Consider the following 14,794-nt stretch of genomic DNA (forward strand, 5'->3'; position numbering starts at 1 on the left):
CATGCACTAAAAGAAAGCATGTAATAAATGTTTGCGCATGACATTCAGAATAGTTGTTCATGGCAAACTATTGGGGTCATTTCATTTTTTCATTTTAAATTTGGCAAGTAATGAACTGATTAGAAAAAGAGGAGGATGAGCGTGTGCAGTGGATCAAAAAATGTTGAAGACGTCCTCATAACATTAAATGTCGCAAAATTTGGCGGGCAAAAAATATTGATTAAAAAAGCCTTTTTAATTAAGCGATTAATCAAAGTTCTAAGATGTGATTAATCGGATTAAAAAAATGCAATCTTTTGACAGCTCTAAATTATGCATTTATTTATTTTCAAATGAAGTTTACAGAAAATTGAAACAGACAACTGGGACGCTGGACCGTACGCATTTACTGGCGCGCACACAGCGCTGTGAGTGACGTTGTATCTTTGGGGGCGCACTTTGGGGGCGCATAACGTTCACACAGCAGACAGACCAGGGTCGCAATTAACTCATTCACTGCCACTGACGGCTATAGACGTCAAAAAATCATTTGAACTATTTCTATTAGTTTACATTTTTTTGTACTTTTGTTAACAAGAGTATGAAAACCTAGAAAAAAATGATTGTACATTTCAAACAGATATAACATTTGTGATTAATCGTGAGTTAACTAGTGAAGTCATGCGATTAATTACGATTACCAATATTAATTGCCTGACGCCCCTAATTTTTGATCTTTTCTTTTTTTGAATCCTTTTTTTTAAAGAATAAAAGATTTAAAAAATTAGGGGCGTCAGGTGATTAATTAAAAAAATGTTTTAATTAATCGCATGACTTCACTCGTTAACTCACGATTAATCACAAATTTTATATCTGTTGGAAATGTACCCCCCAAAAAAATTCTAGGTTCTCTTACTCTTGTTAACAAAAGTAGAAAAAAAACGTTAAACTAATAGAAATAGTTCAAATGAATTTATTGCAGTGAATGAGTTAATAGGTAATGTGAACGCAAAAATATCGGAACTGAGCATTAAGACCTGCAGTGCGAGCGTCGCTTTCGATGCACGGTGTTGACGCTTTGCCGATTATTCTCCGCCTGTGTTTTTTACACACTGCATAACACGTGCACGTGTACTTACGGCGCTTCCAGGGCACGTCGCTGGCAGCCCCAGGGTAATGTTGGGCAGAGAAGGGGAGGTGTAAAGTGAGAGATGGCTGACGGAACCGTCCCTCGAAACCAGACGCTGAAGCAGGGACGTCTGAATGAGGACACACGCGCACGGCAGCGGGTTCAACATGTTTTTCGTACGCTCTACGTGCGTTCACACATGTAGATGAGAAGTGATCGTGGTGTCACCTCTCCCGGGCTGCTGGAGATGGAAAGCCCGTTCTCGTGGTGGATATTACTGGAGCTGTTGTTGGGGGAGCTGGGACCCGAGCCGGGAGCACTGCTGCATGCAGAGTCTGGAAGAAAGACAAAGATATTTTGGATTTGTTTTACTGGGGCCCGGCCGATATGGATAGTTTGAGGCTGGTGTCAAGTCCAAGGTTTGGCAGGAGACATTTCAGATAAGCCCTTCATTGGCTGATTAATTCAAGAAATAAATCATTACTTTTTTGGGCCACTTAATGCTTACAACAATAAAGATATGAATTGAAGGAAGAACATGTGATTGTTAAAAAAAAAAAAAAATACATTTTGGGGTGTGGGGTTGATGCTTAAATGTCACTATCTCTATGTGTTAATGTGTAAAATAAAAAAATAAAACAATAAAAAAATCGAATCGGCTAATATTGACTGATTCAATCTGCATTTACACAGTTGGTCCAAGTGCCCCATTTTAATTAAATGCGTATATAAGATTTCTGTTTATTTTCGGATTATAACACGATTCTTTTGGGGGGGGGGGGGGAAAGCATGCGTATGCCGCATGCTAAAGCAGGTGGTAGTATTGCACCAAAGAAGAAATGGAAGAAGAAGAAAACGGCAACTAATGTGTGAAATTTAATATTGCTAGTTTAGCATGCAGCTTCTGCCACATCACAGATTTCCCATTTACGGCACCAAAAGGTGAAATAACTGACCACGATTTTACCTTTGGCCACAACGAGACGTGGGATTCAATTTAAGGTAAGCCCTTTTAAACTACAAAGAAATTTTTTTCCATAGTTAGACGCAGATGTTTTGAATCCAAATGATGCATCAATTACTTTCTGTGTACAGTATTTCAAAAATGTCAATTATGGGGTTGATCTGATCTGCGCTCGCGTTAGCAGCTAGGAATCAGACATCTGCGTTCGCGAGACCCGACCCCGTTTTTGGGGTTCATGAACTCCAGAGCAAAAACATCGCAATTGTGTCCGTCGAGTCAAACGTTGGAAACGCACTCACCGGCAATATCCAGGGAGCGTTTCTTGACCGCAGGGACGGGGCCGTCTTTCCTGCGGAGGAGAGGACTGCTGCGGCGTTCCGTCACCTTCTGCTTTAGTCGGGAGCGCAGCTTCAGGTTGGGTTCAGAGGCTGCAAGGAACACAAGGGACGGAATGAACTCGAGCCGCTCAACGCCGATCACGTTTGGGGCCGAAGGGAATGATTTTGAATGGAGCCCCATTGAGACGTGCGTCACGAATGTCACGATGACACGATGTCTTTTATGTCGAGGTGAAAGCGTGTGACTCGCTACGCTTGCTGGAGGGGAAAGCCTCTGCATCGGCCGACTGTACAGCTGTAATGGTGGATGCTGGCCAGCCTTGCCTTTTTTTTCCAACTCTGTCAGAAAAGCGCAAACAGAAGGAGCTTTCTTCTCTTCTCTGGCAGCTTCCTTTTGCTTAATTGCTTGACTCGGACCGCTCAAAAAAAACGTTTGACCTCAAAGCTCTTCCCACAGTTTTTGTACCTCATGGATCCTTCGACGTTCCAAAAAAAGAGTTTTATATTGACTCATCCGAGACAGCTCGGCATGCCACTCTTCAATTGTAAGCATGTACAAATTGCTCCCAAAAACGTATAAATATGTTCTATTTTACGTATTGCCATGCTCCCATAGACGTATTTATACGTTTATGTTTTTTTTTATTTTTTATGCTAGAGCATACATAAGGATTTGATGCAGCCTCTGAACTGAAAATAATGCGTGAAGCAATGGTAGTTATTACAAAAACGGCCAGCAGGTGGCAGCAGACTATAAGAGATCAACTAGCTATATTCTAGTGCTAATTGCTGCAAAACCAAAACAGATATAAAAAAAAAAGAGACTCTTATCTTTCTTTTGGTAGGTTCCATGTTTTTAAGGCAACAGAACACAATATTCTGTGGGCCTGGCAAAATCGGTCAAAATCCAGTAAACAGCCAGGAGCGAAGGGGGTTGCTTCAGTGAAAACGGCTGGGAGTTAATATGGGTGGCTTTCACGAGTATCTGATTGGCATAAGGCTAGTCACTCGACTTTCCTCACATCGGTCGACAAAAAAAAAAAAAAATCTTTATTCAAATAAGGTTTATTTTAGCTACAGTAGTTCTCTCTCATTTTAAAACACTGATTACAATGATGCTACATTTATCTGTGCATCAGCAAAAAGAAAATTGTTTCCCAGACTGTAGCCCCTGAAATCTGCAGTGCACCAATTTCCTGACTTTGGTGGTCACACAGGTCACATTGCATTAAACAAAAAAAAGAAAATGACAAACCAAAAAAAACCAAAACCAAAAACTTAGGCTAAGGAGAGAGGGGAAGGGCTTAAGAGTGGATCAAGGTTCAATTTGTGCATCCTTAGCAATAAAGGACAAAATGGAGTAGGGGAGAGAGAAAAAATGAGACAGAAGAAGAAGTGGAGGATTAAAGTGAGGTCGAGGGAGGCACTCGCCGCCACGAGTGTGTTGGTCTCGGGGCGCAGTGACTTTGACGGCCGTTAATGCCGAGTGGGCAAAAGCAGACCAGCGTTCACGCGTGCAAAAGCCGCTCGCTCTGTGCACAGCGCCCACACTGCTTTTACTGCTGACACTGGCGCTTTGACTCACCTCCATTCGTCTCTTGCGCTAATTCCCCACCTCTCCCTTGCCCTTGGCATAACTTTCCCTCCTCTTCATTTTTTTCCCCCAATCTCAGCAATACTTTTTCTAAAAATAACACGAGGAAAATATGGAATTTTCCATATTATTTCAAGTTGGCCGTTCTGTTGCTTCTCTTCGCGGGTTTATTACCAATGGCACGAGTCTGAACCTCACGCAGATGCTAATTAACTCGTTCACAGACAGCCATTTTGAAAGCAGTTCCCGCAGAACATTGTGATCTGTGACAACATACGCACCAAACCTAACAAAAGAAAGAAAGACTCTTCTTTCACCAGAAAAAAAAGTTGGTAGCTTTCTAGCTAGCTAGCTAGCCGATACAGCTACTAAGAGCGGGTCATCTTTGCCAGCCTGTATTTCCTAACATTTATTATTGTGTGTAAATGTCAAAATGTGAGTTTAATGACTTAATACCCGAGTGCACATATTCGTTTTTGCCCACGTGTGATGTGCTAGCTTGTTATTTAGGCTAGTATGCTAGCTAGCTAAAAGCTACTCTTACTGAGCCTCATGTGACGCTAGTTTGTTTGTGTTGAATCATTTAATTACTGAGTACAGTCGCCCCACCTCCTGGATAGTGCAGGTTAACTGCATACTAAAATACTCTATATGACATTTACATGCTCCTACATGTGCCCGAGTGTGTTTAACGATAATTGCATTTGTAGTTTTTTGCATTTTTTGAGGCCGACGCCAATATCAACTTTTGGCAGAAAAAAATACTGATTACCGATTAATAGGACGATTATTATGCATTCAGTGTGTACACAATTAAAGTGAGTACAGAAGAAAGTTACAATTTAATTATATTAAAATAACTCGTTTTTCACACATTGGGAAGAATTTGTGTTATCTTACCTGTGGGTATGTGTTCCCACAGCATGTGTTTTATTTGAAGGAAAAACAATCCCAAAGTCGATACCTGATGTCCGGTTACCATTTAAAAGGGATCCTCCCCTCGCTTTTAGCATTAGCGCTAGGCTAGCGATGTTTTAAAAACGAAGCATGTTTTGTATTTAAATATACAAAGGATGTTATTCTTATTGTCGTACGTTTAGTTTTACAGTTAACTCATAAAACAACTTAGAGGACGCTTTGGGACTACAGAATAACCAGAATATCATACGCTACACACTTGCTAGTTGCTAATGCTGTGCAAGCAAAATTGTGTATTCAGGGTACTTTCACAGCGTTCGTTTTTTCCCTCCCTCCGATTGTAACATTTTAAGGGGAAAAAAGTCGGCCGATTGTTTTGGCATATGTTTGAAGAGCAATAATTGGCCGATAATCGGCGACCGATTAATCGGTTGGGCCCTAATTTAGATCAGTTTCTTACTTTCGAACCTGCAGAATCAAAAGCAAAAGTCATGAAAAGCATTTTTCACGACACACAATGGATGTGAGCAAGCCCACAACAGTAACACATGATTACGGGAATTAGCTTCAGACAAAAACAACATTTACGGACACTCACACCTTACAATAATTCTACCTTGTTGTCATAATTAGACCCTTAATACCTCAACAACGAGGCAGGAAATTGCCTCCATTAGACAAAACATATTGAGCGGCCTTGTTTAGAAAAACTGCGAGTCCTGCCTGCGCGGCTCGAGCCACGCGGGTTGAGTCATGCAGGTTTTTCAAAGAAAAGAAGCAGCAAGATGTGGTACTAATCAATAGTTTTGCCGAAACTCATCAGTCCAATTCCCAGAAACATCAGGAGTATGTAAGCAATTGATTGAGACAACAGATTTGTCTCTCGCGTTTATTTTTTTCGAGTAACTGTCGCAAATCAAGCGAGAGAATCCAATCTCCTTCAGGTGATCTGATCTTTTCTTTTCAGCGAACAATGACGGATATAGCCGCGCCTCCCGTGGGCGCACGTTGTCGTCGTCGTCGCGAACAAGGCCGCATCCGAGAGCTGCCTGACATTTTTCCTTTTCGATCGTGTCAACTAAGTAGGCCTTCTTGTGACCTGAAATTGTTGAAATGAGCGGCATCCATTACTGGCCCTTTACAAAGCCCATCATGGTAGACAAATGTGGTGGGTGGAAGGAAAAAGAGGCTGTTTTCCTCATTTACATTATAAATACTTCAAGATCAAGAAGACAGATGAGAGGGCCATTGTGCATATTTTGAAAGCTATTATCGTCCCGATTACAAACGCCTACAATGGTGTGGAAAAATATGATCTACTGTAGCAAATGTGTGCATGTCATATGCCATGCAACAAGTGATTGTCTTTTCTTTTCTTTTTTTTTTAAACGCCAAATACAACCTTGAAAAACACTTAGGGCTGCAATTATCCCCGTGATGAGCAACATTCAAATGCAGTATTATAGTAGGCCTGAGTGTTCTATTCCTAAAAGGTATAATTGATTTCATATTATTGTAAGCCACTGAAACATTCTACCATTTGAAATTTTAATATTTAAAATTTTCGACATAAAGGAGCGTGTTCAGTATATTACCTATTGCATATTAACTCATTCACTCCCAGCCATTTTCACTGAAGCAACCCCCTTCGCTCCCGGCTGGTTTAATGGATTTTGACTGATTTTGCAAGGTCCACAAAATATGGAACCTACCAAAAGAAAGTTTCCGTTTTGCAGCAATTAGCATCAGAATATAGCTAAGTTTCATTATTATTCACAAATATATTTAGAATTGTGAGTAATTTAGTTTTTTTTTTCAACATGTCCATGGTTGATCTCCTTTGGTCTGCTGCCACCAAAATAACCGTGATTAATATTTTCTTCATAATCGAGCAGCCCACAGAATATTGTGTTCTATTGCTATCAAAACATGGAACCTACAAAAAGAAAGATTAGAATGTCTTTTGCAGCGTTTTGCAGCAATTAGCATTAGAACGTAGCTACATTTCCCTGGTTGATCTCTTATACTCTGATGCCACCTGCTGGCCGTTTTTTGTAGTAACTACCATTGCTTTAAGCGACCTCTTAAGGTCAGAGGTTGCATCAAAGCCTTCTGTATGCTCTTGCATAAAAAAACATTAAAAAAAAAAAACATGTACCATGGCAATATTTAAAATAGAACATGTTTATGCATTTTTGGGAGCAAATGAGTTCATTTTTGTTTTTTTGTCAAAATGCCCAAAAGAAGCAAACATTATGTTACAATTGTTATATTTAACCTTTGTCAGTGTTTTTTGAAGATTTCCCTCATCCCCAACCGCACCCCCCACCCCAATGCATTTCAATTGGCGTCAATTATACATTTCTGCTATTTGTGGGCCCGGCTGGTCCCTATCCCCGACAAATTGTAGAATAAATATAAAAGTTGTTTCTAGAGATATGATCGTTGTTTTTTGTTTTTTTTCAGATTGCAGATTTAAGTCTGCCTATTAAATCCCAATCAGCTCATTAGAATTTTGGAGATGCGAGGTTTCCACCCCACAGCGATGTGACTGGCTGGGGACGAGTCCAGGGTGAACCAAAGTCATCTGGGATCGGTTCCAGCCCGCCAGTCACTCCACAAAGGATAAGCAGTCGAGAAATCGGATGGATGATGTCCTTTTAATCCAAAAATGAGTATACTGATTGTTGAGAGTAGGGCCCGTATGATACTTTTTTTTTTTTTTTTTTATCAATGAATGACCTCAAATGTCAAAAGTGTGTGTACGTGCGGGAGTGTGACAGCGACGGAGAGCGTCGCGTTGTCCATGCTGGCCAAACGGGACTTCCTGGAAGCGCATTCAAAGTGCTTCTCTGTTTGCTCAGAGCCAGTATAGCAAAGCCTCTCACAGATTTTGGACAATACGCGCCTGTTGCACTTTGCTGCATGTCTGAGCTCACTAGACAGAAAATAATTCTCAGCATATCTATAATTCACATGGACATCGCTGAAATGGGTCACCACAGGGGAGGGGTGGGGCGGGGTGGGGGGGGCGGGTGTCTGTAAACGTCATGCGTGACAGCGGCGCTTGTCAGAGGAGCGTACAACTGTGGCGTCCTCTGTTCCTCACTTCCTGTTGAAGACAATTCATAGCGCTGCCCATTTGATTTGATCCATGTTGACGCGCATGTTCCGTACGACTGGTCAATACATTTCCGTACAGTAAATGCTCTGTCTTTGCACATAATTCACGTAAATGAAGGGACTGCTTTGAGATTGACTCTCTTAAAAACGTGTCATTTTTGTTTTACATCTTTTGGCCTACTCTAGTGTTCTAGTAACACAGTTAGTAGCGGGGGTCAATGGTAAACACTAAATAAAGATGGCAAATCCAGGTCCAGAAAGTAAAAAGCCTGCCACAGTTTGGCTTTAGCCCCAGGTGCTAGCTAGCAAGCTAGCTCCCGAGCTAGCTCCCATGGTGCTCGTTTACCTGCTAGGGAGCTAGCAAGCTAGCTCCCGAGCTAGCTCCCATGGTGCTCGTTTACCTGCTAGGGAGCTAGCTAGCTAGCTAGCTCATGGGCTAAAGCCAAACTGTGAAGGGCAAAATACCAGCAAAACTCAGAAGGGTAGACAAACATGCAACTAAAATGACCAGCAAATTGACTTCATATGACAACGAGTGGCTGCCAATGTCGAGAACACGGAGCAGCAAGCTCAATTGCTTAAGAAGCTGCTGATGGTGAGAGAGGATCATCGCAACCCGACCGTTCTTAACAGTATAGAGAGACATGAGAGAGCAAGATTTATCCCAAGGCAAAGAGTTGAGGTAGAGATAGGAAACTTCCACTGTGACGTCTGTGGATTTGTCCAAACATGACTTGGAAAAAAGGGCAAGGCGCTACGGTCTAAAAATAAAATTGCAAATTGTTTTGTCCTTTGCTTAAAGAAAAAAAGCAAATGACATCATTCCCCAAAAATTGCGGCAATTATACTTGCTTGTCGCTTTGAAGACAGGTAGCACTTTGACGTGGCTGAAAACTTGATAAAGTTGCCAAACGTGCTCAAATCTATATTGATACTCACCTAGTTTTATAAACATCTTGTTGTTGTTTTATCTAAATTATTCATGGAGTTTTTTTCGTCAGCGTTTGAGATGTCCTGCTTTGAGGGTGGTCGTTGAACGCACCTCGCTCGGAACAACAGTGAAAGTCAAAGTCAAAGAGCTTTGCCGCCATTTTGAGGCATCCATAGGCAATTAATTACAAATCCCTTTGTGGTGGGGTGTCATGAAGTATTTGTGGATCGTGATGGGAAAATGAAGCTTCATGAAGCACTTGCGATACTTTTTGACTCCCCTAGATGGTGCTCTTGGTTTAAAGATAAAGGCGAGTGCAGTGAAAATTGATGACATTTTCATTGCATCTTTGAACCATGCGTGCCATCTGGACGGGTCCCAAAAAATCGCAAGTGCTTCATGAAGCTTCATTTTCCCATCAGTTCGTGTGGATTTGTGCAATTTGCAGCAGAGATCTGTCACTGTGCTGTCGACGCTCTTCATTACCTGTTTTGCGTAGCGGGAAGTCGTCTTTTGAGTCGTATGTGCCCAGCACTGCGTGGTGGTAAGCTGACATGAATGCTTGGGGAGGGGAGCTTTGATCCAGAGAACTGTGTTGGGTTTTCCTACAGGGGAAAACGTATGAAAACATCATTAAACCTGCAACCCTTGGATTTGGTGGATCCGTGCTTGAACACCAATTAGGCAATAATCAATTCCAAAAGAAAGATTAGCCTCACACAAACACCTTTATACAACGGAACCAATTTTTATTAAAAAATGGTTGGAGTGGAAGTCAACCTTAAATATTTATTGACAATAATATGTTATATGTGACCTCACTAGTCTAAACAAGACATTCTGATTATTATTACATTTGCGGAATATGAGGTATGAAGCAAAAACCAGCCATTTTTATCCATCTCAGGCTGCGGCCATTTTGCCACTTGTCGACTGAAGATGACATCACAAGTTAATCAGGGCTCAGGCAAATGACCAATCACAGCTGTTGTTGTCTGAGCAACTGTGATGTCATCTTCAGTCGACAGCAAGTGGCAAAATGGCCGCCCCCTGAGATGGATCAAAACCGCTGGATTTTGCTGCTTAATTCGTATTCCACTAACGCAACATTAACCAGAATACCATATTTAGACCAGTGGGGCTGCATATAACATATTATTGTGTGGGGGGGGGGGTTGCTGACCAAACCCAGAAAATAAGTGAGCCATGATTGGTTGTTACCTCCTTCCTCAGCACGGGTGATGTCATCTTCAGTTGACAAGTGGAAAAATTTATATCTTAAAATAGTATTATTTGTATATGAAAAATAATAAAGTTACCAAATTTATTCTGGACAAAATATTAACTTTTTGCTGCTGAAAATGTCTCAATGAGTCAAGTATCCCTTTAAATAATACAAACTCCAACTCGTTGAAATTTTTTTTTTGTAGCAATTGAATGACAAAATTTTGCTAAATATTGGATTTTTTGTTTTAAATCTCAGTAAATAGACATCTTTGTTTTAAATTTTTAAAAGTTTAGCAACCTCCAAGGGTTATTAGCATGTATTATAAAGTTAAATAATAACTTCAACAATAGCTCCCTATTGATTTCGACAGTAAATAAAGTTTCCCCAAATTTCATTTTTTGTGTGAAAAAATTGATAAAACGTCAAAATGCCGATACTCGGTCTAGCCCTACATGACATTCAACAAACCAAACACAAACCTTCTTATTGGGTGACGGTTTCAACCACATTTGAGGGCTGCCACTCACCCGTACCAGTAGCGTGGATCGTTGGACAGACAGTGGTTTAAGTTTCGCTGAGCCAAGGCCTTCTTCTTGTTCAGGACAAACTCTTGAAGTCGCATCTTGACCTCCGTGCTGGCCACCGCGCCTGAGACGACGCCGCAAGAAAAGAGACCAATGAGGTCCACTTGGAAAAAAAAACTCAGGACAAGGACAATAAAAACTTTCAAATGAAAGTGTCACTATTGTAGCTTAAAATGATGACGATGAAATCAATTGAATGCTGCATTTATTGCAGTTTTCACGCCGGCTACACTTGTAACTGTAAATGTAGAGTGAACTAGCAAAAACAGAAGATGCGTCCGCTTCCTTGAAATGATGCCTTGTGGAGGTTGTTTTGGTCCACTCACTTTCTTGGCCCCGCTCCTTGTTTTTGAGCTGCAGGAGCTTGTGTTCCCGCTGCTGCTTCTCCAACTGCTGCTCATTGCGCTGCTGCTCCACCTTCCTCTGATGCTCCAGCAGCTCCTGCTGATGTTTCAACGTCATCAGATCCTGTTGGTGCTGTTGGACGAACAGAAAGGGAGAGAGAGAGAGCGGCTAAACAGAGGAATTGCATAATGTGGGGAGGAGGGGGGGTGGGGTGGGGTGGGAGGGGAGCAATGATTCAAGGATTAAGTTTTGGATGAAGTTGCGGGGCGAAGGAGAACGGCAGCAGCATGCAAGGTTTACAACTGAAAGATAAGACAGCAGATATGACATTTAACTTCATACAAAATCATCAAGGACAGTTGAGATTTATTAACTTCACGATTTAGTGCACTGATAGCTGGGCAAATGTTATTCAAGTTAGTTCATTCATCATTCAATTTTCTGACCGTTTTGGCAATGTTATGGACATTTTATGCTCATTTTCTACTTTTCCTCTTCCTTTTTGGACATTTTATGGTCACTTTTTAGACATTTTTAGGTGTTTTTAAAAGCTGTTTCATCTCCCTTTTGTCTTTTTGAGCTGACAATTTTTTAAAAAGATTGTATTTTTTATTTTATCATTAATTCTAAATATATTGAAAAAAATAATTTCTAAATTTGTTATTATTATTATTCTTTTTTTTTTTAGATCTACAGGGTGCCACAGGAGCAGGATAAAAGAGCCCGATGTGGGTCCAGAGTTGCAGGTTGAGACCCCTGGGGTTACATACATCTGCATTAGCTTTTTATAAAAAAAAAAAAAAAGTTTATTAAAGGATTTTTCTGTGGTGGGGGTGCCGCCATGTATGCAGACTTTAATCACTTAATGACAGATTCGTTTTTTTAGCAAATTGTGACTTGTTAGCCATTGAAAACGATTTTGAGGTACTGTCGTTTTGACGTCAGAGCACAATAGCATACGATAGCAATGCAATAATACAATTCCATCTGTAAGTCGAGCGAGCCCACCTCTGGAGAAAAAAGCCTCACCTGGATGTGATCGTGCAGCTGGGCTTCATGTTGCCTGGACAGCTGTTCATGCTGCCTCTGAAACTCGGCAATGAGTAGCTGCCTCTGAAGCTGCTGCTTGTGTTTGAGGGCCACCAGCTCCTGCTGCAGCTGCTGCTCTCGGTGGCCTGCAGACGGGTTCAAATAGAACAAAGAAATAAATAAATCAAGCCTCTGACCGCACGCGGCTCACAGATCAGCAGCAGCGCTTACTAATGACTGGCCCATTGCTTGGCTCATTCGATGCGGGGCAAACGATGGAGGTGGGCGGCGCAGGGTGCGGCTGGGGGAGTAATCCGTAGGGGGTCTGTTGGTGGTGGTGGTGGTCAACCATCCGCAGGTCCATAGGGAGGATCGTGGCGGTCGTGGGGGGCACCTGCGCGGGCAGTGCTGCTGCGCTCACGTCAACTAGATGAAACGTACAAAACATTTTTTATTTTTTTAATAGCAAGGAAAACTAAATGCAGCACGTAAAGCGTTCTAATTCAAAAGCAAACACGTTTTTTTGTAAATGGAGCAACATTTTATTTTATTTATTTTTTAAAGCAAATAATTTTTATTAAGTTGATACGTAATATACAATTAGGAATCTAATTTTGAAAGTTTTATTGAGAAGGTCTTTCAAAGAGGCCATTCATGTCATTTAACTCATTCACTGGTAGCCATTTTCCCTGAAGCAACCCCCTTCACTCACGGCTGTTTTACTGGATTTTGACTGATTTTGCAAGGCCCACAGAATATTGTGTTCTATTGCTATAAAAACATGGAACCTACCAAAAGAAAGATTCAAGTCGCTCTTCTTTCATCAGGAAAAAAAAGTATATTTATAGCATTAGAATATAGCTAATTATTCACATCTGTTTAAAACAGTAGGCGGAAGAGCTTTTTGCAACATGGCCCTAGTTGATCTCTGCTGCTCTGCTGCTGGTTGTTTTTATAATACTACAATTGCTTCAAGCATTCTCTTCAGTTCAGAGGCAGCATCAAAGCTTTCTGTATGCTCTAGCATAAAAAAACAACGTGTAAATACATATTTGGGAGCATGGTAATATTTAAAATAGAAGGTAACAGATGACTTAACATAAAAATGACTTTTTTTATACATTTTTCAAATAATAACAACATTAGACTGAATTCAGGCTCAAGATCCAAGATGGGCTGCAGATTGTGACGCAGACGTGCTTTGTATAAATATACTTACTCAATAATCAATAATAATCAACCTCATGGTAGGCAAACAAACAAACAAATTCAACCGAATTTATATCATTGTGCACATATCATTTTAGACCGTTTACCCAGGGGGGAAAAACTTACACCACTTGCCTTTGAAAAGCAGCATTGCGGCAGGTTTAGACTTGAGGTTGCTTGCAACATTTGGCACACTAGGAACTCATTCGTACACATTGTGTAAGAGCATTAGCCCCCAAAAAAATCTAAAAATACAACTTGCCAGCGATGAACATCGGCCAATATCATCTTCTTTGTGCAGTTTTGCAATAGCAAATCTGACCTTTTGACCTGATGGCTGTGTACTGTGTACACACGAGGGCTCATTCATTTTCTCACCGACGGAGGAAAAAGGTGGAGAAGAATCTTGAGTGATGAAATATGGCAGCGGAGAGCAAAAACAATCCCAATTTTACATGAGTTCTGCGGTGGAGATTTGCTGACACGCATACAGGCTTACTGTCAGTGTGTGTGTGTGTGTGTGTGTGTGTGCGTACATGTGTGTGTGTGTGTCGTTCACTTTTCAGTCCAATGCAGATTTGTACTGTACAGCTGTTAACAAGGATGCCTGCCCAAGTAGCAGTAAGGAAGAGTCTGAAGTGGCAGAGTGATGGCCAAAAGCTCAATAAGAAATAATCGGGTGGTGACCATGGTAACGGCAAGGATGCCAGCCAGCGTGCAATCAAAATGAATTGGAAGCTGTTGTTGATTTTTTTTTTTTTTTTTTTACAATTAACGCATATTGTTGCTCTTATTGGCCTTTTAGCAGCCTCCTCAACACCAGAACAATTTGATGGGTTGTTGATCGTCACTGTAGGAAGCTCCGATGATGCTCAGACTGTGAAAATGACCGCTTCGCCATATAGTTTGAGTTGCCGGTATTGTTATCGAATATAAGCTGGGCAGCTAAAGTCAAGATGAAAACTGGAGTCAACCACCTACATTCACTTTATGGGCAATGCCATCTTCTATTCTTCTTCTACGTGAGATTACTATGATTAAAATAAAAATGTTTAGATATTTGAGGGGTCCAAAGAAAATTGATTTGATAAAAAAAAAAAAAACTTAATCAATAAAGGAAAAAGTCATCTGTGTTTGCATTATGTCTCTCTTGCCTGCTTAAGGGTCCCCTCAAAAAAAATAAAAAAAAATAAAATAAAAAATAAAATAAAAAATAAAATAAAAAATAAAATAAAAAATAAAAAATAAAAAATAAAAAATAAAAAATAAAAAATAAAAAATAAAAAATAAAAAATAAAAAATAAAAATAAAATAAAAAATAAAATAGCAGGGACCGGTTATTCCAACCTTGACTTTTTAAGCCCACGTCAAACCGGTAATCATCCCATGTCTCGACTTGAGTTAACTTAAGGCCCACTGTGTG

General features: G+C 40.6%; 1 protein-coding gene across 5 annotated transcripts in view; it reads right to left on the minus strand.

Moving 5' to 3' along the window:
* LOC147164998 (histone deacetylase 4-like) overlaps positions 1-14,794 on the minus strand; it is a 105,054-nt gene that overhangs the window by 42,951 nt on the left and 47,309 nt on the right. For 3 of the 5 annotated variants that reach the window (XM_086091157.1, XM_086091159.1, XM_086091161.1), the window contains 8 exons: positions 12,394-12,588; positions 12,163-12,308; positions 11,115-11,301; positions 10,732-10,852; positions 9,463-9,581; positions 2,372-2,500; positions 1,337-1,443; positions 1,119-1,238 (listed from right to left, as the gene is read on the minus strand). In XM_086091157.1, the coding sequence (XP_085947283.1) occupies positions 1,119-1,238; positions 1,337-1,443; positions 2,372-2,500; positions 9,463-9,581; positions 10,732-10,852; positions 11,115-11,301; positions 12,163-12,308; positions 12,394-12,588 (1,124 nt within the window). The remainder of the gene's footprint in view (positions 1-1,118; positions 1,239-1,336; positions 1,444-2,371; positions 2,501-9,462; positions 9,582-10,731; positions 10,853-11,114; positions 11,302-12,162; positions 12,309-12,393; positions 12,589-14,794) is intronic. The other 2 variants (XM_086091160.1, XM_086091158.1) reach the window with 2 other exon arrangements.

The sequence above is a fragment of the Leptonotus elevatus genome, chromosome 12, assembly GCF_054856555.1.
Source record: "Leptonotus elevatus isolate MCC_2025b chromosome 12, RoL_Lele_1.0, whole genome shotgun sequence".
Classification (NCBI taxonomy): domain Eukaryota; kingdom Metazoa; phylum Chordata; class Actinopteri; order Syngnathiformes; family Syngnathidae; genus Leptonotus; species Leptonotus elevatus.